The sequence below is a fragment of the Arvicanthis niloticus genome, chromosome 15 (assembly GCF_011762505.2).
Source record: "Arvicanthis niloticus isolate mArvNil1 chromosome 15, mArvNil1.pat.X, whole genome shotgun sequence".
Classification (NCBI taxonomy): Eukaryota; Metazoa; Chordata; class Mammalia; order Rodentia; family Muridae; genus Arvicanthis; species Arvicanthis niloticus.
In genome coordinates this window covers 21,211,253-21,234,787 of record NC_047672.1, presented here as the reverse complement: position 1 = coordinate 21,234,787, position 23,535 = coordinate 21,211,253, and the positions used below count along the sequence as shown (strand labels likewise).

At 40.9% G+C, this 23,535-nt stretch overlaps 1 protein-coding gene across 4 annotated transcripts in view; it reads right to left on the bottom strand.

Annotated features, from left to right (window-relative positions):
- Window positions 1–8,259: 8,259 nt before the first annotated feature.
- Window positions 8,260–23,535, bottom strand: part of LOC117720354 (TRPM8 channel-associated factor 1) — a 43,998-nt gene continuing 28,722 nt past the window's right edge. The window contains exons 3-9 of one of the 4 annotated variants that reach the window (XM_034518795.2): window positions 18,589–19,583; window positions 18,225–18,322; window positions 17,492–17,705; window positions 16,935–17,174; window positions 15,336–15,673; window positions 13,291–13,576; window positions 8,260–10,467 (exon numbers count right to left, since the gene is read on the bottom strand). In XM_034518795.2, coding sequence (XP_034374686.1) covers window positions 13,313–13,576; window positions 15,336–15,673; window positions 16,935–17,174; window positions 17,492–17,705; window positions 18,225–18,322; window positions 18,589–19,583 — 2,149 coding nt within the window. In that variant the 3' untranslated portion in view covers window positions 8,260–10,467; window positions 13,291–13,312. Of the gene's footprint in view, window positions 10,468–13,272; window positions 13,577–15,335; window positions 15,674–16,934; window positions 17,175–17,491; window positions 17,706–18,224; window positions 18,323–18,588; window positions 19,584–23,535 lie in introns of all 4 variants that reach the window. The other 3 variants (XM_034518793.2, XM_034518794.2, XM_076913441.1) reach the window with 3 other exon arrangements.

Here is a 23,535-nt window from a genome sequence, read left to right as displayed (position 1 = left end):
CTTTTCCACTACCTTTGGTGAAAGGCAGTGGTGGGCTAGAAGAAAGATTAAAACATTCAAAAACCATTATTAAAAGTAGTTTTTTTAAATCCAAGCTTACAGGGGCTTGCTTACAGCTTCAAAGGTTTAGTTGATTGTCATGGCAGAGAGCATGGCAGCACCTACAGGGGTAGGTATAATGCTGGAGAAGGAGCTAAGAGGTCTACGTCCAGATCCACAGACACAAGGAAGAGAGAGCCACTGGGCTTGGGTTTGGCCTTTACATTTCCTCCAACAAAGCCACACCTACTCCAAGAAGACCACACCTTCTAATCTTTCTCAAGTAGCACCACTCCCTGATAACTATATATGCCCATGAAGGCAGTTCTTATTCAAACCACACAGGTTATAAGCCTTAGACTTTAACTTCTGAGCCACCTCTCTAGCTCCAAAAGAAAAAAATAAAATGGCTTTCTGGAGTTCAGAGTGCAGAAGCAGGTCTGCCATTGCCAATATACCTGTCATTCAAAATGACATCTTTCCTGAAGAATGGAACTGAAATAGTACAGAAACATCTCATAGATCATTAACAATTAGGAAATCAGAGATGATGAGTTGCATGGAATTGAGCTTAAGGGACACTGGTCATGCAAAGATACAGTCCCTCCAGCTAGGCTTAAACAGAAACTATTCAGTGCAAGGTGAACTGCTCCTTCTCTATGTCCACTCTGAGGACACTCAGTCAACAGACACGATACTAGGGTTGATAAGTCTCTAGGAAAATATTTAACTCAATAATATAGATCAGATAACATGAAAACTATAGTATCAGAGCTAAAATTTCTTCTAAGGACCAAAATTTGGCTGCAAATTAAATGCAAGAGAAGAAAGGGGAGCAGCAGTTATTACTGTTTAAGGGATCAGAGAAGAACTTGGAGACAAAACAAAAACAACAACAAGAACAACAGAACCCACACAATGTCCATGAGAAAGAGTCTAGTGGAGAATGCTAGAGTATGAAACAGTGCTATATCCTAAAGCAAAGATAGAGGAATATGAAAAACCTCATTTGAGAAAGACAATATATCCACCATCATGTAAACTTGTCAATAGGCTTTGCATGCAGAAAGTTCCAGAGAGACTTTTGTGCTGGGTTTCGAGGGTCTTTGCTCTTTTAAGAAGTTAAGACTATACAATCCACTGAGGACAGTAGCAGTTGTGGGGTGGAGCCGAACTGAGCCTAGGAGACAAGCCTTGTATGGTTTGGAGGGTAGAGCTAGAGAAAAAGCCCCTGGGAACCCAGAAGATCATCTTTTTGCACTTAGGCTTTGTTTGGATTTGAGTATAAATATGTCCTGGTTATTCCCTCTTGAATAAGAGAGCATCGAACTTGTGTTTGGACTTTATAGGAGTACACAGTTAAGAGACTTTTAGAAAGTCTTGTATATTTGAGAGAAGCTTTGAGAACTTTGAAAGTGGATGGATACTTTACAAGACTGAACTTTGAGAGTATTCGCCATTTTGAGGGCTGTGGGAGTTTCTCAAGTTGTTCAAGTTTTATACTGTGATATTGATATTAATGTGAGATCTTGGGGATAAACAAGACAGGAGTGGTTATGGCTTACTAGTAATGGTGTGTCAAGATGACAAGGGCTCAATTGTGCTGGTTAGAGTATGTGTCAGCTTGTCAAAAGCCAGAGTAATCTGGGAAGATATTGCTTCTATTGCTTGTGGGGAACTCTGTAATACATTTTCTTGATTAATGATGGATGTGCATGGACTTAGCCCATGATGGGGTATTGCCACCTCTGGACATATGTTCCTGGGATGTATAAGAAAGTAAGCTGAACAAGCCACAGAAATAATCTAGTAAGCAGTATTTCTTCACAGCCCCTGATTCAGTTTCTGTCTCCAGGTACATACTTGAGTTTTTGCCTTGATTTTCCTCGGTGATAAACTGTAAACTGTAAGATGAAAGAAACCCTTTCTCCCTCCAGTTGCCATTGGTCATGGTTGTTTTATCATAGTAAAGAAATGTAATAAAGATATATAATAAATAAACTTAATTGTGTACCATACAAGGGGAAATTTAAATAATTGTTACATGTGGAATATTGGTCCAGTTTTGTCAACTAGAATGTCTGTAGAGAGTCCAATTTATTAGTAAGCTAAATGCAGGGATCGCTCCATGCATGTGCTTTCTAATTGTGGACTACCAGTAATGGTCCTTGGTCTTCTTCAACTATTTTTAGCCATGAGTTTAACTGAATGTGGTCTTTTATATTCTTTCCCACAATGTTCTTAAGAATGTGGGGAAGATTAGCTCTGATCTAATTTAGAAAAAGAGAGGGTTGAAACCACTCATGTGCATTTACTGGTATGAGTCATTGGAGAGTTTCACTAAGCCACAGAGATGTCCCAAAACAGGTGTCTACAGAATGAATAATGTGCTGGCCATGAAAGTGCTGTTCCCAGATTTCCAAATGCAGGCCATGCAAGTGCCAATCGGTCACAGCTGGTGTGTCCTGGGACCCTTGGTGCCAGGGCAATTCTGCCAAGGACTTCTCCCAGCCAGTGACTGAATATAACAGGGATTGTAAGGCAGGCCTTGGCACTCCTAGAAGACAGGAGATGCTGATAGTAATTTTGGCTCAAGATGTCCACAGTGGCCTTGAAGAAAATTTCCAAGACCTCCATGCAAGGTCAGACTTTGCTTTCTTCTTTCTCCCACACTGAAGCACCACTCCCAGCACCCTCTGCTTCCCTCTTCACATCATCCAACAGTCACATCCCCTTAATAAATGTTTAACACACTGGATCATATCCCTGCTTCTTCCTCTTGATGGAGACAGGAGAGCAAAAGCACTGTTATAGTTATAGCATCACACATTCTATCTCCCAAGTGTATTTATTGAAGTTGTCTTCTAATAGGAGCAAGGGGAAGATTATTAAGTTGAGTATATTTGTGGAAGACTCACTATTACATATTTAATTCTCTAGTACATTTGTTATATCTTTAATTCAAATTACTTCATGGTCTGTCTTCAAGGGCAAGCACTGATCTGCTTCATCGAAAACAATGAACCTGGACTTCTTTGCTTCTTTTGACAGGTAGTCAGTTCTAAGTTATAATCAGAAAAGCTTCCATATTCTCCTTCTGTAGATTTGTGAAATTAACTGGAATCTACATTTTTCTTCTCTTCCTGTATTAGAGGTATTGGAACGTCTGTGGTGGGGGCCACTAATATCTTAGGACAGAAGTACTTTAGAGTTTATGACATAGTGATGGTTACATTTCCCCCTCTAGTGAGAGCCAAGAATGGTCTTATATCTGTAAACTCCACTACCTCTGGGTCATATATAGTTTATTATTGTATTGAAGGCTTGAAGAGTCTGGAACTCAGCAAAATTAAGTGGTTAGTCTTGAACTAACACTGGATGTTTCTCAGAATCTGAAATGTCAGATCCACTAGGCAGGTGCATGATAAACAAATCATCTCAATCACAAGACCAGAGTGATGTCTGTAACTTCACAGTTTCATGCACAAGAGTATGCATGCTGAAGATACTGAGATGCAAAAGTGGTTACAGTGTGGAATCTGTAACTAACTAATGGTCAATGTCCCTACAGAAAAAATTGGGAAGGTAGCCTAGGGATAGACTGATTACCTATGTTCAAATCTCTTGGTTCTACTCAACCACCACAAAATGAAGGTTCTCTGAAAAAAGTCCTAGTGCAGAGAATGAGTAAGCTAACCTCTGTGCATACAAAACCAGCACCTTCATTGCATTTTTTGAAAAACATAAACAATTATTGATTTATATCCCCAACTTTTTTATGATATTAAAGCCAATCCTTCTCAAGGTCTCCCATTATATTGACATTTCTGATTATGGCTATCTTTAATTTCAACTGAAGCCAAATAGACATTATTCTGGTCAGTAGGTTGAAAGGTAGTTATGAAATGAGCAGCCTAGAATAATGGAGCGTGAGTTGCCTAGTACCCTTACCTTTTGTCCATATGAGCCCCAATAAGTAACACTAAACTTTCATTGCTGAGAAAGTGACTCAATATTTTAGAATCAATCTTTATATGAACTGGGTTTAAAAGTCCACTTACTCTGAATGGACCAGACCATTGATCATCACCTAGATATAGTAAATTACGGTATAGAATTGTGTTTCCATTCATCACCTTTGATAGAAGACATAGCAACCATCAAAACGAACCCAGTTTGTCTCCTATGAGACAGTAATTTCAGAATGGAGAGACCAAAAAATTTACTGCCTAATATGAGTTCATTTAGAAGTCTCACAGCTGCAACTGAGAAGTTGTAAATTTCCACTATGGCTCTGCATTGGTCAGTTATGCATTATCGTGGCAAGACACCTGAGATGATAAACTTGAAAAAAGAAAAGATCTTTTTGGACTTCAAGTTTAAGACATTTCTACCCATAATCCATCTCCCATTGCTTTTGGATGAGAGCATTATGGCAGGGGATGTGGACTGTAGTATACTTGTTCTCCTCGTGGCATTGGGGAAACAGAGAAGTAGGAGACAAAGTTCCATTACCTCTCTCAAGGCTATATTTCTAATGATTACATTTCTATTAGGTCCTGCTTCATAAAGATTCAGCCACCTTTAGAGTTCAAGCCTTTAACACAGGAGTGGTTTTGTGGGGTTGGTGCGAGGGGAGGGCATTTATACTTCAAACCATAGCAGTCAGTCAGTCCTGCTTAATGGTTATACCAGACATCTGTGATCAAGGCTTTCATCTGGTTGGGGCTGGAGGGATGGTTAAGAATGCTTGCTCTCAAGGAGGAAGCAGAACTCATGTCGAGTGACTCACAAGTAGCTGTAACTCAGGGACCCGATGTCTCTTTCGGGCCTCCTTGGGCACCTGTATACACATGACATATACACACACTCACAGATATATACACATGCACATAGATAAAAATAAATAGCAGGGAAAAAATTTACATTTGGGAAAAGAGCTACTTATGAACAGCATTCCAAAATGTCTGTCTTGGTGTTTCTTTAACGTGCTTCATATAAGTTTACTTCCCTTTGTTTAGAGTTGCATAGTTGGCCATATCATTCTTTTTGAGAATCCGCTTAAATACCAGTTTCAGAGGCTTCCCTAGACCGCATTACATAAAACAGCAAGTGTGCCCATTCATGGGAGTGCACCCAGAAATCCACATCCTCAAACTTATCCACATTATATTCCTTCACAATACTTCATACATCACATTCAATATGCTCCTTCTTTTAAATGTTAAAATTAGAAAATAGCAGCCTGAGGGCCAGTGTCCTGGTTAATTTTTACCTGAACTGTATGCAGCTTAGAGTCACCTGAGAAGAGAGTCTCACTGAGGGATTGCCTGTATCAGAGTGGCCTTTATTTGATGCAAAGGACCCAGCCCACTGTGGGTAGTACCATTCATTCCCTGGGTAGGTAGGTAATCCTGGTCTGTATAAGTAGACTAGCCAAGCATGTGCCAGTGAGAGAGCCAACAATCAGAGTTCCTCCATGGTTTCTGCTTTCAGTTCTTGCTTGAGTTTTTGTCCTGACTTTCCTTAATGATAGAGCACGACTTGGAACTGTAAGCCAAACAAATCCTTTCCTACCCAAGCTGCTTTTGATTAGAGTGTTTCGTGACAGCAACTGAAAGGAAACTAGAATAACAAGGGATTTGTTTTATTTATACTTATATTTCTAGACCATAAAACAATTAGGTAAATATACATAAATATTTATGAATAAATTTACTTGCTAGAGTAAAATAGGGCACCCAAATGTTGGAGTAGCTACAACACAAAATTCCCAAATTTGTGAAGATTCTATGCATGTTTATGAGACATATTTATAGATTTTAAAAAATAAGTTCTTTTTAAATGTGTATGGGTGGTTTGCCTAAATATAATTCTGCGTACCAACTGTGGGCATGGTTCCCTGAAGAAGCTTGAAGAGGGCACCAGATTCCTTTGAACTAAAGATACAGGTGTTTGTGTGCTGTCATGAGGGTGCTAGGAAAGAAAGTTTGATCCTCTCGAAGAGTAGCAAGCATTCTTCACTTCTAAGACATCCCTTTAGACACCCCATGAAGTAGTTTTGATTTAACATGGAGAAGCAATTATTCATGTGGTTTTATTTAGTTTTTCAAAAAAGTTGAAAGTCAAATGAAGCCAAAATTATTACCAACTCAGTTTCCTGTCACACCTGGGCTGTAAATTTAGTGAGGTAATTTCGGTACTGAAGAATATATATATCTATACATATATGTATATATATATATATATATATATATATATATATATATATATATATATATATATAGATATATATATATATATCTATACATATATGTATATATATATATATATATATATATATATATATATTCTACACACACACACACACGCTTATTTTAGCTATACGTTAAAATAAATAAATAAATATTCAGGTTCATTTTGACTTTCATTTATTTCCATGTGGTCCAATTAGAGCAGTTTGCAAGTAAAGTTTATGAATATTGTGAAATGGGTCACTGACTGGAGGGTTCGTGGATCCTAATGGCATAGTTATCTCTCCCAAGGAAATGCAGACTCTTACCCCAATTCACTTCCTGTCCTTCCCAGGAAACTCTCAGAAAATCCGTACTGAGGAAGTGAGGATGCTTCCACCATCCAACACGTGACTCAGAAGATCTGACTCTATTCTAGTTTCACTTCAGTTTACCAAACCCTTCTACTAATCAGACAGCCATTGTCCAGGGTGCCTCTTCTGTACCTTATACTCATTTTTTAAAAAAAAACATTGTTCTTTGTACTTTATTAAAAGGAATGCACATTGAAACCACTGTCTGAGGAACAAAGGCTTCTCCTCTGTGAAGGCCTTTAGTGTTCAGGAACTTTTGTTGCACACTCAGTCAGACCATATTTTCCTATTGTAGATAACCAGGTTCCTAACACACTATCAGACTAGGCCATTGTGGGATCTTAAATGAAAGAAATACAAGTTGTCTGAGCAACCCAAAAAATACTGACAGCCTTCTGTCTTATTTAACATGAATAGCTGCAACTTTTTCAAAACCAGAAACAGCTTTACATCCTTGTTAGTTTTGCCTCCTTGCTGAGGGTTTTATTGGAATTCTGTCTGAAGAACTGCCAGTGTTCCTGGACAGCATCCAATCCACAGGAAAGCCTAGTTTCTTTCTACCCTCTCTTAAAGTGTTCAAACCGAAGCCCGTGTCACATAGTAGCTTCCTTCTGGTATTCTTTGATGGAAATGCCCATAGTTCCCACTATGTATATTTTCCTGAACTACATAAATAATAAATCCAACTTGTGTCAGTCTCAATGAGTTACTGTGGTCTCTGGTAAAAGGCTTTGACAATGCTATCTGTAGTCCCTAGTGGTTTCTCCATTCTTCTCTTATTAAATGCCTCTTCTTGTCTCAGTCTTTGATATCTAGCAGGCTTATGCCAAGTAGGAAGAGGTGAACTCAGGTAAGAAATGGTGTTAATGCAAATATTTGTCTTTGGTTTGTGATGGTAATGAGGACAAAGAAGAAATAGCTATTAAGAGAGTACAAATTAAAAAAAAAAAACATGTGGTAGCATGAAGATTTCTATCAGATAGTCTCTCTAAGGGCAGGAGCCAAACAGCTAAAAACTAGATCATTATGCATAGACAGTGGTAAAAACAAAAACAAAAACAAAAACAAAAACAAAAACAAAAACAACAAACAAACAAACAAAAACATACCAAAGGCACTGAGAAATGGGTAGAAATAACAACTGGCCCATTTTAAGAGTAAAACTTGTTAAAGTTAGTAAATGAACAGAATTGAACATCTTAAAGTCTTATTTGCATCTTCATGAAGTGTTTCATACACTGCAGCCTTGGGAAAGAACAGAAGCTAACAATCTAATACAAATGCCCTTTTGAAGATTCCTACATTCCAAAACTATTGCAACTTGCTAACTGGAAGCTCAATCACAAGATGTGGCAAGAACAGCAGGCTTTGTTTTGTTGTTGTTTGTTTTGTTTTGTTTGGTTGGTTTTTGTTTTGTTTTTGTAGAATATCTATAGAAATAAAAGAAGGTGAAGTATGCTCGAACCTTGGCAGATAGAGTGGCTAGATAGAGTGGCAGGTAGAGTCACAAAGGGCTTGTGACTACTTAGCCTGGTATATCAGATGAAACCCAGTGCTTGCTGGCCTTGTCAGCTGGTCAGTGGGTTTGGTTCAACCACATCTTACTCAATGTGAAGACTCTGAAGGATGTTTTATTTGAGTTTATTATAAACTTTTCCAAATAATACATGCACAAGGTAAAAAAAATTAAATTGTACAGAGGAACTTGAAATAAAAACATGGTTACCCACCCCACCCTTCTCTAGTCTCATTTCCTAGATGCTTTTAATGATCTCTATTTTTGGATCTTCTGGTGGCTAAACTACCTTTAAATAACATGTCTGAACAATAATCTCTTGACTTATTAACATTAGACAATCTTTAATCTTTCACCATTACAAAAGATAAGGATTTAACGTACACCACCTCTGCCTTTCCCCTGCCTACCCTTCTCCAAATGCTTGGTAGATATTCTTCTGAGGGTCTAATTTTATAGCATTGACCAGCACACTAACTATGCAACTATGTTCCATTTTCTGAAGACAGCATCTTTTCATTCCCACTTTGAATATTTAAGTAGCCCCATTCTTTTTCCCTTCTACTTCTCTTCTCTCAACTAACTCAGCCTTTGCTTTCTGCATCAGTTGGTCAACGTCCCTTTCCATCTCTGCTCTGGGTGTAATATTAAGCTTTTTAGGCTTTGTTGCTTGACTGATCAAAACATTGAAGATCTATAAGTGGCATCTACATTATTTGGGCTATTAAAATACGTTTACCAAGCCAAGTGGAAAAACCTTATTTTCTCTACACTCCCAATGCCGTGATGCCTGCCTGTAACAAGGGAAAGGAAACATACCTACCGCTGATGCCCAACCAAGTCTCTTCTCATACTCCATGAGTATTTGAAATCCTTTATCATTCTATTTTCCTTCATGGTTTAGCCAAAATTTCTTAACATTCTGTTTAAATTTTGTGATTAAAGACTACAGGCCTTCCATATCTCCAATGTCCTATTTCCTCAGTGCTACTCTGACACATTCACAGAGCCCAGGGTAGTGCTCTCTTCTGATATCTACCACTCTAGATAAAGACATCCTAGGTGAGGGCCACTGGTCTCCAGATCATCTTTCCTCTTCTTTTTTGGACTTTCTTCCATATATATATATGGAAGATTCACCTGCCCAAAAGTGTTTTTCTTTTTACATTACTCTTGACAGTCTGTACTATATGGAGTTTTCAAAACTCAACCATTGGTTCCTTGACTTCTAGCATTCAGCACTGCTGCTGAAGTTGCCAGATTATTCTCAGGTTTGGTTCAGCTCTTTTTCTTTCCCATGTTGAACTCTCAACATGTACCTTCTAGCTCTACTGTTCCAACTTTTCCTAAGACTATGCTTAGATGTGGTTGGTGCCAGGTGCCCTCAATCTGGTATCCCTTAAGTCTTCCTTGTTCTTTCACTGTCTTTGCCATCTCTGTCCTGTCTTCTGGAAACTCCTAACAGTTAAAAGTGATTGTCTGTTTCCCTTTCCTTCTCTTCTATTGTTCGTTATTTCATTTTGATGCATGTCTGGGGAGATTCAGTCTATTTTGTTTTCCAGCCTGTCTGCTGAATATTTTTGGCAGTCTAATTTTGCTTTTAAATTTTTCTCTTAGTATATTTGTAATGCACCTCAAGTCTCTCTGGGGAATAATTTTTTTCAACATTTTTATGTCTAAATGATTATTTTTCTTATGCTTCTCCCTTGGTCTCTTCCATGTATGAAAATTTCTATCAGGAAATCCACACTGAGAACCTTTGTTAACTATTGGCTCGTTAAATGACTCCTGTTTCTCCAGCAAATCTCTGTTATACCTAGAACCTGTGGGCATGTGAGTAACGGTCTCAACTCTGAGAAGAAAATTACCTGCAGGCCAGTGGGGCACTTATTTCCATGAAAAGAATATCATTTGGAGCACTAATTCTTTACCTCTCCTCAGGTGGTTTATTTGATTTCTTTATTCAAACAACAATAACAATAACAGTTTCACTAGTATCAATGGTACGTTTTCTGTGTTCTATGTACAAGGGTTGGGGCTGAGTAGAACGGGGGTCAATTTACAACTGGTACAATTATTTAGTAGCTAGAGTTTTCTAGTGCTCAAGTCTCTTTGGGGTTCCAGTGTTTGGATCAGTGTATTCTGTCTGAAATGGACCGCCATGTTTTCCGCTCATCATTTCTCTTCACTTACTTTCTCTCTTCCAGAAATTTGTTGAGATCTTCTCCAACCAAATGCTTTTAGTTTTCTTTGCTGAGAGGTCTCAATTTTCTTTTGTATTCCTGGACTTCGGTTTCAGTGGGGCCTGGGAAAGGAGGGAAGGCAAACTTACATGTTTAGTCCATCATCTCAAATCTGGAGTACCACTGGAGACGTTGACAGGGAAAGAGCATAAGTAACTTTATTGAAAAGATCTCAGGCTTGACTGCTGAAAGTAGATGAAGGGGTGGGAGTGGAAATGGAGAAAACTTACTCTAAAAGATTGAGGATCTTATTGTCTCTCTGAGAAAATGTAGCATCTAGGACTTTGGGAAGTCAGGGAGTTCACTAATGAGCTACACTATTTAAAATCTAATAAATCAAAAATTGCTTTCATGGTACCCAGGAGAGAATGACAATCTAAATAATCAGAACCTGGAAGAGTCTCCTGATGCTAATGGCTCATGCTTTTGTACTAGGAAGCACTTTAGGAACCTGATTTAAATTCTTCCTCTGCACTGATGTTTGGGAGAAACAGTCTTTTTGTTTTTGTTTTTGTTTTTTTTTTTCTAAGGTGAGACAGAGGCTAAGTATAAAGAGCCCAGACTCTGGCAAGCAGGAGTATAAACGTTCTGTGTCGCTCATTTGTTTATTTGGTTATTCAGTGCACCACAATTAGGAATACCCGTTCTGCAATCATAATGCATGGCCTCAAAATAACAGACCTATGACTATTAGCAGTAGAGTCTTACATAATTTACTTAATCTCCCTAAAACTCATCTCTTTTAGTCCTAAAATAAGAGCAATAATAATTTCTACTTCATAAGGTTATTGAGACAATTAAATGGCATAACCTATATATAGGGACCAATATAATGCCTGGCAGATATACGTATTATCAATACGTGATGATTGATAATAATTAAAGATGTTGAAAATCTCTATATGATAGATATGTATGAAATAAATCTAGAATTGAGAAGTTGTATAATAAAGGCGCGTGCGGGCGCATGCACACACATACACACATACATACACACACAAATGTCTTATAGTCTGTGCATTCACCCACTTATAAGCTATGTAAATAAAACAGATTATACTAAAATAAATAAATAAAAAGAAGTCATAAAACTGCTTGTGTATCCATCAATCCTAGATATAACATTAATGAAAATTACAAAAGAAACTTTAAATGAAATGGGGGAAAACCAAGAGATCTTTGAATGTATAGTAATTAAATGAAAGTTAGGTTAGCGCTTTGGAATTTCTTGTTCCAAAGTGAAGTTTTCTATATATGTATAATCAGTAAACCCCCACAGCAATTATGTCTTAAATCTATCACTGTGGGAATATAAATACCATTTAAAACTGGGCGTCTATTGTTTTCTAAACAATGTCTATCGATGGCTAAACACTATCTTAGGATTGTTCTAGTTTTTGTCAAGATCTCTTCTCTGGATTTTATCAAAGCAGGAATTTAAGCTGAGAGACCTGGGTGAAGAGGTCAAATGTAAGCAGCTGTAAAAGACAAAGGAAAAAGGACCACATTGGGAGCGCAGGTGTGGCTCTGCACACCTGGAACACAGCACTTGATGCTGAGGATGAAAGACCATTGCTTTGGAAGTCAAAATGCTCTGCCTACCATAGAGAGGCGCTGTCTCACGCAGCCAGCAAAATACTCCAATGTATCTTTAGAATCCTTCCTTTATGACTTTAGAGTCATAAAGCAATGTACCAGAATTATTTTAGAGGTTGAAATGTATAGTATAGGATAGGATCGGGTAGATCACAGTTCTTTAAGTTGATTTAGTGTGTTTGTGTGTGGATCATAGAACACATGTGGAGGTCAAAGGACAACATGCAAGAGTTAGGTCTCTTCTTCCACCATGTGAGTTCTGAGGATCGGACCCGTTTTGGGTCTTGGCAGCAAGTGTCTTTACCCACTGAGGCCTCTCTCTGGCACTCGGTAAGAGTTATGTACTGCATATGTCAAAAACAAATGATTATGCATGTGCTTGGTCTGTAGAAATGACAGATATTGGAGGAGACAGATGTGCTTTGCCTAATTCAAGTATTAAAAAATATATTCATATTAAATGGTATCTTGTTGATACATGTAGGTTTTATATTTTATGTATCAGTTTGAGAAACTAAAAGTTCATGATTGTGTCTGCTAATAGTGCCTAAAACTAAAGTTTAGCCTCAGAATGTTGTTGGGTTAATTAGATAACAAAAATGGCAAATGACGTTTTCTCAATACCCACTAACCTCTGTAATCACTTTTAGAGACATTGTACAACTCCCAATAATCATATGAGTCATAGATCCCAACGTATATGTTTAGGCTATAAAGTCATGGAGAAGGCAAGGGTCTTGTTGGTAACATACAGATGGTCAATTAAAGACCTAGAGTTTGGGCACAAGGAGTCTATGAGAAAGGTTGATGTTAACTTCTGGGCTGTGGGAGCTAATGGGCCAGCATGAAATGGAGCAACCCTTTAGTTGGCATCTACCATATAGTCCACAAGCTTCTTTACAACCATCAGTCAGACTCTCCATGTCCACCCCAAGAGGCAGAGACTTTCATACCTATCCAGAAGCCAAGGAAGCCAAGGGAAGGATTGCCCTTTATGGCTCATCAAGATGGTGGGATAGAAACAAATTCTCAAACTCCCAGCACTAGGCCAATACAGGGCCAGCAGGGTGCCTGACAACTGAGAAGCAGAGCACAGGCCTCATGAACACAGGCCTTGTTCCTAAAAACTTCTGGCTTCATTTTGTGCTGTGTTCTTAACCCACTTCCTAGAGACAGAAGTCGGTAATAAGACACAGAAGCAATGAATTAAGAGGAGAAAGCCAGAACTTTAGAAGACAGAGGCAGAGGAATAAACCCGCACCTCTGCCTACCTCCCCAAACCTCTCTACCTGCCACCTCGATGGGCACTCCTTACATCTGTGTGAGGAGGTACAATTTCATTATATTTTCTTTCCACTCAGGCAGATAGGCCAAGCTTGTAGCCACTTCCTTCTGAATAGGCCAGCCCCAGGCCTCAAAGAATGGAGCCAGATTCTTCTGCACTTGCTGGGAAAACATCTTGACCCATAGATTCATTTTGTCGACATTGTCTGTGGATGAGTTCGGGTTCGTTGTCTGGTTTCTGTACTCGGTGAAGAGACGAATAAATGGCTCCCAACCAAAGGCCTCTTGGAGCTAGAAAGGGAAAGTTGGAAGTAGGTGAGATATCCAATCTACAAAAAGAAGGTCCAACACACAAGTGAACTTTAACGAGGTCAACCTGCTAAACGTTAGCTTTGCATCTGTCACTGAGCATTTTGTGTGCATTTCATGCCATCCTCTCATTTACTAATCGTAGGAAAAATGCTGAGGCTGGCGCAGTGCTTGAAGACCCTCTGTGAGGGATGGACAGAGAAGCAGTTCCAGTGGTCAGTGTTTCCCGCCACTGTCACTGTTCACTCGCTCATGAGATCATGAAGGGAGTCATATGATTTACACACAAGGATTTAAACCTTGCTGGGGTGGAACAACCCTCATTATCTTTCCCAGATACAAGGTTAAATTCCAATAGCTTGGAAATCCCCACAATCCTCAGTCATCCTCACACTAATTCACAAGGCCACTAAAAATGGCTTTTGGTAAAGGAAGTGAATCAAGAAGTCTCTAGACAGTCTAGTTAATTAGAACAAAAAAATGAGCTCTAGAACAACAACAACAAAAAGAGCATTAGAAGGTGCCACTGGAAAGAGTCACATGACTTCTTTAACAGTGACTTTCATGAGACAATTGGAAAGAGCCCAGGTTAGCCAGGGTCACAGGGCTTTGCAGTTAAGGGGCCATATGGTAGTCACCAGAGCCAACATGTCTTCATTTCCTTTTTTTTTAAATTGGATATTATATTTACATTTCAAATATTATCCCCTTACCCCATTCCCCCCACCACCCAGGAACCCCTTATCCCATCCCCCCTCCTCCTGCTTCTATGAGGGTGTACCCCCACCTACCCCCCCACTCCCACCTCCCCACCCTCAAATCCCCCCCACCCCACTCAGTGTTCAGCCTTCATGGGACCAAAGATCTCCTCTCCCACCTATGCCCAACAAGGCCATCCTCCCCTACATATACAGCTGGAGTCATGGGTCCCTCCCTATGTGCTCCCAGGCTAGTGCTTTAGACCCTGGGGGGCTCTGGTTGGTTGGTATTGCTGCTCTTTATTTCCTGCATGAGCAAAGTAACTCATGTAAGGAGAAAGTAGCAGTGGGCAAGGACAGAGAAGGATTTAAAAAGGTGGAAAAATCAGAATAAATCATGCCTGGCTTGAATCTAACATGACGTCACTCCCCAGAATGATCTAGGGCCTGATTTCAGCCACTGGGGCTGAAAACTAGGGCACTGAATGACAGTTCAAAGGCAAGGTGAACCTCCAAACCCATGGCAGGGAGGAATCCTGGGTTGCCTACATATGGTGGAATCTCTGGTAAAGCAAAGCCATAGCAAGGAGACTGTATACACATCTAAGGAAAAATTGGCGCATAGCCCATTATAGAATATGTGATGAGGGTTGCCTGATAAGTACTCAGTAGGAAAGGTGGGCTTCAGTCGTTGGTATGCCTGGCTTTAAAGCCACAGAGAGAGAAAAAAAAAGTGTATTTGTAGTACTCTATGTGCCTTAACCAGGTTTAGGATTTGTTTTTAGTGCTATGCTCTTGTGCCTCTCGATGGGGGTACAGTTGGCATTACTGAGTCAGTTCAGGGCTGTGCACTTTGTAGTGTCATATAAAATACTGTACCAAGAGGCACCATTACATGCTGTTGTCCCCAGATTCTCTCGTTCTCATGTAGCTGAATGTGGAAGGCAGATGCAGCGCTGGTCTCCGGAGTCACCAGCTTATCATCTAATCATGTGGCCTTGGTAGTCCCACGAGTCCCATCACCCTCCAGTCTTTCCCAGTACCTGTAGGTATGTTTCCAATGCAGTCCAGGCATTCCAGTTTTTTACACTGGGTCCCTTGCTCAAGTAGATTCGGACTCTCTTCTCCCGAACAGGGGGCCATAGCGCAATATTGGCACGGCCTCGAGGTATGCCCAGGACTGTTTCATGCACATAAACACACCACAGGTTGCATGTGGCTTCTGTAGTGTGTGGGGGGAACTCCCACTCCTGCCTCTGCTGGTTACGGCCCAGCTCATGCACAGCACCCCACAGGCCCTTGGACCGGATGAGCTTCTCACTGATGAGTTCCTGCACTGATTCCAGATGGCACATGATGGGGTACCCTGCATGCATCCAGCCTGGAAACACAGAGGAAAGAGAGAAGGTCAGAATCCTCCCAGCTTGAGGAAGGATCAGAGGAATCAGAGGGGTCAGGTACATATCATGAGAAAAAGGCCCATGGAATCAACTGGCTGGGACTCATAGGAACTTGCACAGATCGTAGAGCCTATAGGGGTCTGACCTAGATCCTCAGCATATACATTATGGCTGAGTAGCCATGGTGTGTTGGTGAAAATCCTAACAGTGGGAATGGGAACTGTTCCTGACTCTTTTGTCTACTTGTGGGACCCTTTTGCCCCTAGGTTGCCTTGTCCAGCCTAGATGTGATAGCACGTGCCCGGTCTGTAGCTTATTATGCTGTGTTTGGTTGATGTCAGGCCCTGAAAGGCTTGTTCTTGTTTGAGAGGTGGAGTGGGATGGAACTGAGGGATAGAGGAGGTAGGGAAGGGAGATGGGGTAGTGGGTAGAGGCAAAGGTGGGAGAAACTGGTCAGGATGTAATATGTGAGAGAGGATAAAAAAATACTTTAAAAACAAACAAAAGAATCCTCCCACCTCACCACTAAATTTGTCTCTGAACCATTTCTTTTCCAAAACGTCCAGTAGTCCCAGACTCCTTCTAACATCCATACTGTTCTAAGACACCATCCAGGCCCAGACAGTCACAGGCTTTCCCCTCTGCTCATTCTGCACTGACATTGTCACCTTTTTTATGACTTGAGCCCTGGGGAGGACAGGTTGCCGAGGACCGTTCACGCTGTTACGTGAGTGTCCTGCTTTGGGGAGCAGGGTGGTGATGCTATCCATGTGAGGGTGTGTAAAGGGTACCTCCACCCCATTCTTGGATATGGAATTACCTAATTGATACAAGATTAGTCATGCATTATAAAAATAAGGATCTAGAGAAAGTTTGATGGTGCTTCCATTTTGTACCCACAGCCTCTGTTTAGGCTTCTTGGTTCATTTTTAAATAGCTCTTTGTTCAGAGTCTTCCAGTACTCTCAACTGGGTCAAGGCCCTCTACTATATTTTCCCACTTCTTAAAATTCCCTGAGAGGTTCCTCAGGTCACATCTCTTGATGTCTTTGATAATACTTCTTGACATGCTGATGTAAGCTACTTATTTGATATGCAATGCCTACCTTTTCCATTTAAACAGCAAGGAATATATCTACATGTCTTGTTAGCAAAACAGTTTTACTCTCCTTGCCTTCCAGCTACATGGCTATGGAGAGAAGGGTACCTGGGGGCGAACACACAGAGCTTTCGAAGCACTCACCTACTGAGATCTGAACATCAGCCACTATCCTCTGCGGCAGACGCAAAGGGAAGTGCTCGCCTCCCAACCTAGCCACGGCATGCATCATCTCATCCCAGAGGCGGAGCAGTGGCTCAGGATTGTCCAGAGTTCGAAGATTTGCAGTGGGCACAGTCAGGATGATGTTGTCAGTGGCCAGTTCTCCCCACGGACCTGGATATTCCAAGAGACGCCTCTTCCATTCTTCCTTGGATGTCTCCCCTATAAAGAGAGGCAATAGAAATATTGCCTTGAAATATCTTTCTCCAAAATCCCTTAAGTTAAAACATGCATACAACTTTGACTCCAGACGAGAGCCACTAGTTAAGAAACAACCACATCTCTTTTCTCTACCTCTTTTGGAAGAAGCCCCTATGGGTGTGATTTATTTATTTTTCTTGGCACCAAAGCAGAACTTAAAGAAACTAATCACCTCCCTCCACTTGTCTACCCCTGTCTCCTGTACTGAGTAGCCCCAGAAACCTCTTCATTTTCAGCTCCTCCCACCTCTCAGTGTGAACCTTATAGTATCTACTTACCTAGCTTGTAGAATGGAGCACGAACAGCCCCCTTCACTGTGAGGGGCACAAAACCCAGTTTGCTATGCTGAGGTACAATGATATAGAGGAGACCACCCCAGAGGCAGGTGATTGATTTCCTGGGTTTGTCCAAGCAACACCGGTTAATCACAAGGGGGCCTCGGAACAGCTTGCTGGCCCTGGTCAGGTCATCAGTATGACAGCCAATTTGTATCTGGAGCAGAGAAATCACCCTCAGTCACAAGGAGTATGTGGGTGGCACAAGAGAGCATAGGAAGTAGACTCAGAAGGGTCATTAGGTTATGACCCCATGTACCATTGATGATGTCATGTAAAATAGTATTGAAATTGTAGCATCTCTTAGATGCTAAGATGTAGTACTAAGTTACATGATGGAAAGTAAACTACTGTTCACCGATGGAATACCTACAAAATGTCAGGGAACCTTTCATGTGAGGCCTTTCTTAGTGTTTATTGTACGACATAAGTTAAAAGAACAAATTTTAAGAGCAGAGGTCGCTGTTCTGAGGTAAGATGGTTTAGAGTCCTGGGCTCTAAGATGTATCATTTTGATATATTTTGTTATATACCAAAACACATATTTTTCACCATTAAGAAGGAAAAGGTGTTTAAAAACTGCCCCAAACTGCCAGTAGCATTTTACAAAATGCCAGTTGGGATAGCAAGACCATTTGAATTCTGCATCATGTGGTGAGATGGGCAGTGGCCTTACCCTCAGATCAGCAGAGGCAGCATCTTCAGGCAAGGAGACATCTACGACTTGCCTTCCAGGTATGTAGAGTCCAGTGCTCATCCAGCAGTACCGAGTGCCTGCCAAAGCACAGAAAGGGTAGGCTTCATCCCTGCTTCATACAGTGCTCCACGGACCCCTTATGACTTCAGCTGCTCCTTTCCCTACAATATTGCTGTGACCCTTTCAAACACTGCCTGATACCCGACCCCAATCATCTCGAAGAGGAAGGCAATGAAGGATAGTGATGACCCTCTGCAGGCGATCAAACCTGCAACACTGCAACAATCTCATGTCCCTGTTTTGCAGATGCCCATGTAACCAAGCTCCCATCCTTTTGCCATACCTGGATTGGTACAATTGACATTCACGGTGATGGGAGACGCTGAGGGGCGCAGGTAGCGGCTGCTGTAAACATCTTCAATTTCTGGGATCAGCAGTGAGAGGTCACTTCCAGAGTGGGCCAGACCTGTGGCCAGGGAAAGCATAGCTCCCCTACAACAGTCATTGATGACCGGGTTCTCTCTGGTTGCCACTGGAAGCCGATAGCGGCTCAGTAGCTTCCGCAGGAGTCTGTGCACAGACATGTAACAAGGGATCTCCTCTGCAGGAATCTGCAGAAATGTTGCCCCATCTGGGCCCAGCTTGGCTAGCCAGCCCTTCTCCACATTGCCTCTCCTCCTGCCCATTATCACCTGGAACTCTGCTAGGGTAGAGCGGAAGTGATAGGTCCTTGTTCCTGCTTTAGGGATACGGAAAGGTCCTGGATTGAGGCTTTGGCTTGTGATGCTGATACCAAAGGCGTTGAGAAGCATGTTTCCTGGGAATCGAGCCAGAGGGGACACTCCTGGGTTCTTAAAAGCCCACCACCAGGCTTGGGCTCCAACAAACAGCCCGCCACCCTCTGCTACAAACTCCTGTAGTTCCTTAATTCCCACATCACTTGTGGGTTCGAAGCAATAGACACTTGCGTCACTGGTCAGTTGGGGCTCAATGCTGGTGTCTATACCCCCTACTGCGAGCAGACCACTTAGTGTTCTCAGCTCTGTCTGCACCACAATCTTGCCTCTGCGGCCTCCATCCAGCCAGCGGACAGCATTGAGCAGAAAGGGGCCGAGTTTACCCACTGTGAATAATACCTTATGACCAATGACAACCACCCGACCCCGGCCATAGCGGGCAGCAGCTATCACACAGCCATGGTAGGTATCTAGCCCCAAAGGAAAAGCCAAAGACCCATGCACTAGTAGCTGGGATGGGAAGCAGTCTGAGTTGGTGATGTCCAGGTCTATGATGCCATGCAGAAGCTCATCTCTGTCTTCTGAGAGGTCATCATCACAACTGCAAAAGATACACACACCTGATTAGAAAAACCACTCTTCTTTTAGTTCCTTGAACGCTGCCTGGTACTACTGCTTTAAATAATACTGTTTACAGTTATTGTAGAAGATTTGGGAGAACTGGGTGGGTGAACATTTTGTGGGAAGGAGACACAGCTCTATTAATTCTGTTATGCTCATTTTCAAATCACCATTTCTTCAAGGAAATTCTATGGAAAATTTTGCTGTGTTTCTCTGACGCTAAACTTCAGACATCCCATTCTAGACTTAAGTTCATGTTTATTCCACCCATGTATTCTGGAATGCAAAGCACTGGGTGAGGAATTATGTTGTTATTCTTAGAACGAGTCGCACTGATACATTTCCCACCGTTAACGTGGTAAAAGAAAAGTCTGTGGGAAACAAGAGTTCATGGTGTCGGCGAGGAGTCAGCATCTTAGAAGATGGGGCTGGGGTCAGTCATTAGTCACTCTTATCTCTCATGAGACCTGTGGCTCCTTAGTGGGAGGAGTACCACTGCCTACATCTAAAACTTCACCTGTCTGTTGCTTGCCCAACAGGAATGTTGGAATGTCCCGGTGGGGGGTAGGGGGAAGGATTGCTCAGCCCTGGTGTTTTTCCTATGCATAATTCACCACCTTCCCTGCTGAGAACCTTAAGCCATCTATAAAGGCCAAAGGGAGACTGAATCCTGGATGCTTAGGGTGACCTCCACACACTTGCAATTCCAGGATCGAATCTGTCACTTCTGTTAGGGATCAAACTATGGCAGTCATGAGTCAGGAGCCAGCATAGAGTGGATTTTCAGTCCCATTGCTGCTCAGAGCTCTGACTATCTGATAAGAAACTGGGGCCTTGCAACAGATTGGCCTTCTCCTTCCTGAGGCAACAGCCATGAAAATCATTTTTCTGGTTCTGATTTTACTTCTCTTTCTTACTCTTTTGTGATGGGACAGAAAAGAAAGAAAGACTTGCAGTATAACAGGGCACAATTAGCGAAGTGGGAGACGGGGGTATTTACACTGGACACTACGTAGATGGAATCAGATGAATCAGAAATCTCCAGGAACAGGAGAGTGTGGGATGCATGTGAGTAAGAGAAGGTGAAGGAACAAAAGGGCCGGGATGACCATTTGTTTGTGACAAGAAGTCACAGGAACCAGCAAAGATCAGTCCAGAATTCCAGTGCACCTTACAATATGGACAAGAATCACCACATATCATAGCATACAGATGTTCAACAGGCCTACAAAAAGGCGCTTGCCACCACTACTCACCATGAAAATGAAAATCAAATTCACAGTGAATTCTACCAGAATGAGTATTATTAAAACGTCAAAAGATATCAAGTCTGATGAAGTCGTGAAGAACAGGGACTTCCTGCATACGGCTGGAAGGAATGTAAACTGGCAGTACCAATAAAGAAAATGGGTTGGAAAGTCCTTGAAAAACTAAAATAGAGCTATCACATGACCCAGGCAGTTCTCTATTGGGTGTGTACCCAAAGCAAGTAAGATCAGTGCCTACCAGACCCTCTTGTTCTTTGAAGCATTTTCACAATAGCCAAGGTAAAAAAGAAAATCTCAGTGTATGCGCTGGTGAGAGGACAGCTTGTTATGTGAAGTTTTGGTGAGAACATTATTACATTATTTAATTTCCCTTGGGTTATACTTCAGAAGGGGATGCCTGGATGCTACCATTTAGTGGTCCTGTACATTGTCTTCCACAAGCAATCTTTGCCTCAGCCAGGGTTGCAAGTGATTTTTTTTTTTTCTGTGCTGTAATTTAGAAGTTTTTCAATTTTTCTTTTGTACTTGGGTCTAGACCTGTTTTTGAGTATTTTGTGTGAAATAGGTTAAGGATCAAAGTTTATCTTTCCCATAAGGGTATTTAGTTAATTCCTGAGCCATATGATGAAAACACTGCTTTTTCCTCATTGAGTGAATCTCTCTGGACTATGTGGTCTGTTTCAGCGACCGATTTGTCTACCCTTAAGCCAGTATCAGTGTTTCGATCTCATTGTTCATTTCACCTCTTTTCAGTACACAGGCATTGGATCATCCATTGATCACATGAGTGTGTATAGTGCAGGGAGAGGGGCTCTGAGAGCATGTGAGATGGCTCACTGTTCAATCTTAGAGACATGAATTCAATCCCTAAAATCCACATAAAGGGCAAAGGACAGAACTGATTCTGTTTTCTTCTGACCTCCACACATGTGCTTGCACATGCCTTCCATCTTCCACATCTCTCTCATGTAAATAATAATAATAATAAATTTTAAAAAGTTTGAGAGACCACATTGATAATTCGTATATTAGAATATATTGTACAATTGTTAGATTTTTTATTAGTATCTATTGTTATACTAATAATGTACTTAATTTATAAATTAAACTTTAGTATATTTAGGTATGTATAGAAGAGCCCATTTTTCAATTTTTAATATCTATGCCTCTTTTTCTTGTTTTATAGCACTGGTGGAGTGCTTTCAATACAAAGCCTTAGTGAAAGGAAGACCATAAGTGTTACTCTTGCCTTGTTCTCATTTCTAAGGTAAAAGCAGTCACCATTTTATCCTTAATAATGTTTCTATATACATATAAAGGCACACCCCTGTAATCCTACACTTGGGGGTGGAGGCAGCAGGATTTATGGAGTTCAGGGCCAGATTTGGTTGCACAGTACTTCATCAAGACCAGCTTGTGTTATATGAGATCCTTTCTCACAAAACCCAATGAGACAAAATAAAATTAACAAGACAGAGTGAGAAGGTTTCTAGCTGCATGCCTCTTCTCAGATGGAAGACATTCCTTTTTATATGGAGTCTGTTGATATGTTATCATGATTGATTAAGAAATCTTGCTAAGCATTTTGTGTGCATCCATTGAATTTCTCATTTTTAACATTATCATGCTAAATTAACTTGGCTTCTGACTGCTAAACCAGTAATTCATACCCAGAATAACTGAATTTTGCTATGATATATACTAATATATTAAACTATTTCACTTATTAATATTTAATCAAGAACTTTGCATCTATGTTAGTAAGTATTGTTCTATAGGTTTCTTTTCCTTAAGGAGTCTTTTTCCACTTTATTTGTGTGTGTGTGTGTGTGTGTGTGTGTGTGTGTGTGTGTACTCATATTCAAATGCCAAAGGGTGGTATCATGTTAGGTACTTTCCTCAATCACTTTCTGCCTTATTTTCTGAGACAGGGTAGTTTTGTGAATCCAGGCTCATCAACTGAGCTAGAGCCCAGGATATCCTCCTGTTCTTCTTTCTCAATGTTCAGATTACAGGTATGTTATCCTGGCTGACTCCCCTCACCCCACCATGGAATTTAGGGACTCCAACTCAGGTCTTCATCATGCCTACATCACAAGAATTTTACCCACTGAAACCATCTCACCGGCCCTTTCTCTAATTTCGGTACAACAGAAATGTTGGTGAAGCAATAAAGTTTGGGGTGCTTTTCCCCTATGTTCTAGAAGAGTCTCTGTGTAGGGTTCTCATGATTTGCTTCTTAAAAGTTTCATAAAATTCATCAGTAAGTCTACTGGGGACTGGGGTGCTGTTTGTGCTCTTGTTGATTTTAAATATACACATATATCTTTAATATAATTACTGAAAAACTGTTAAACTTGGTTTAACTGTTAAAAAGGCTTACACTTGGCAGAACTAAGACCTTACTTAACACAGGTTAAGTACTGTCTAATTACTAGTTACTAATTACCAAGTTACTAATGTACATAGCTAGACAAGTGGCAAGTGTCTATCAGCCCACTTAGAATGCTGAGGTACAGGGTTTATTAGTCTAAGGCTTGTCTGGACTTTATATTGAGCTCTGTCAATGAACAAAAATGTCTAACTTTTCATTACTGTTATCATTATCATTATTATTATAGCAGTTATTATTATTATTAATTATTATTGAGACAAAGACTATCT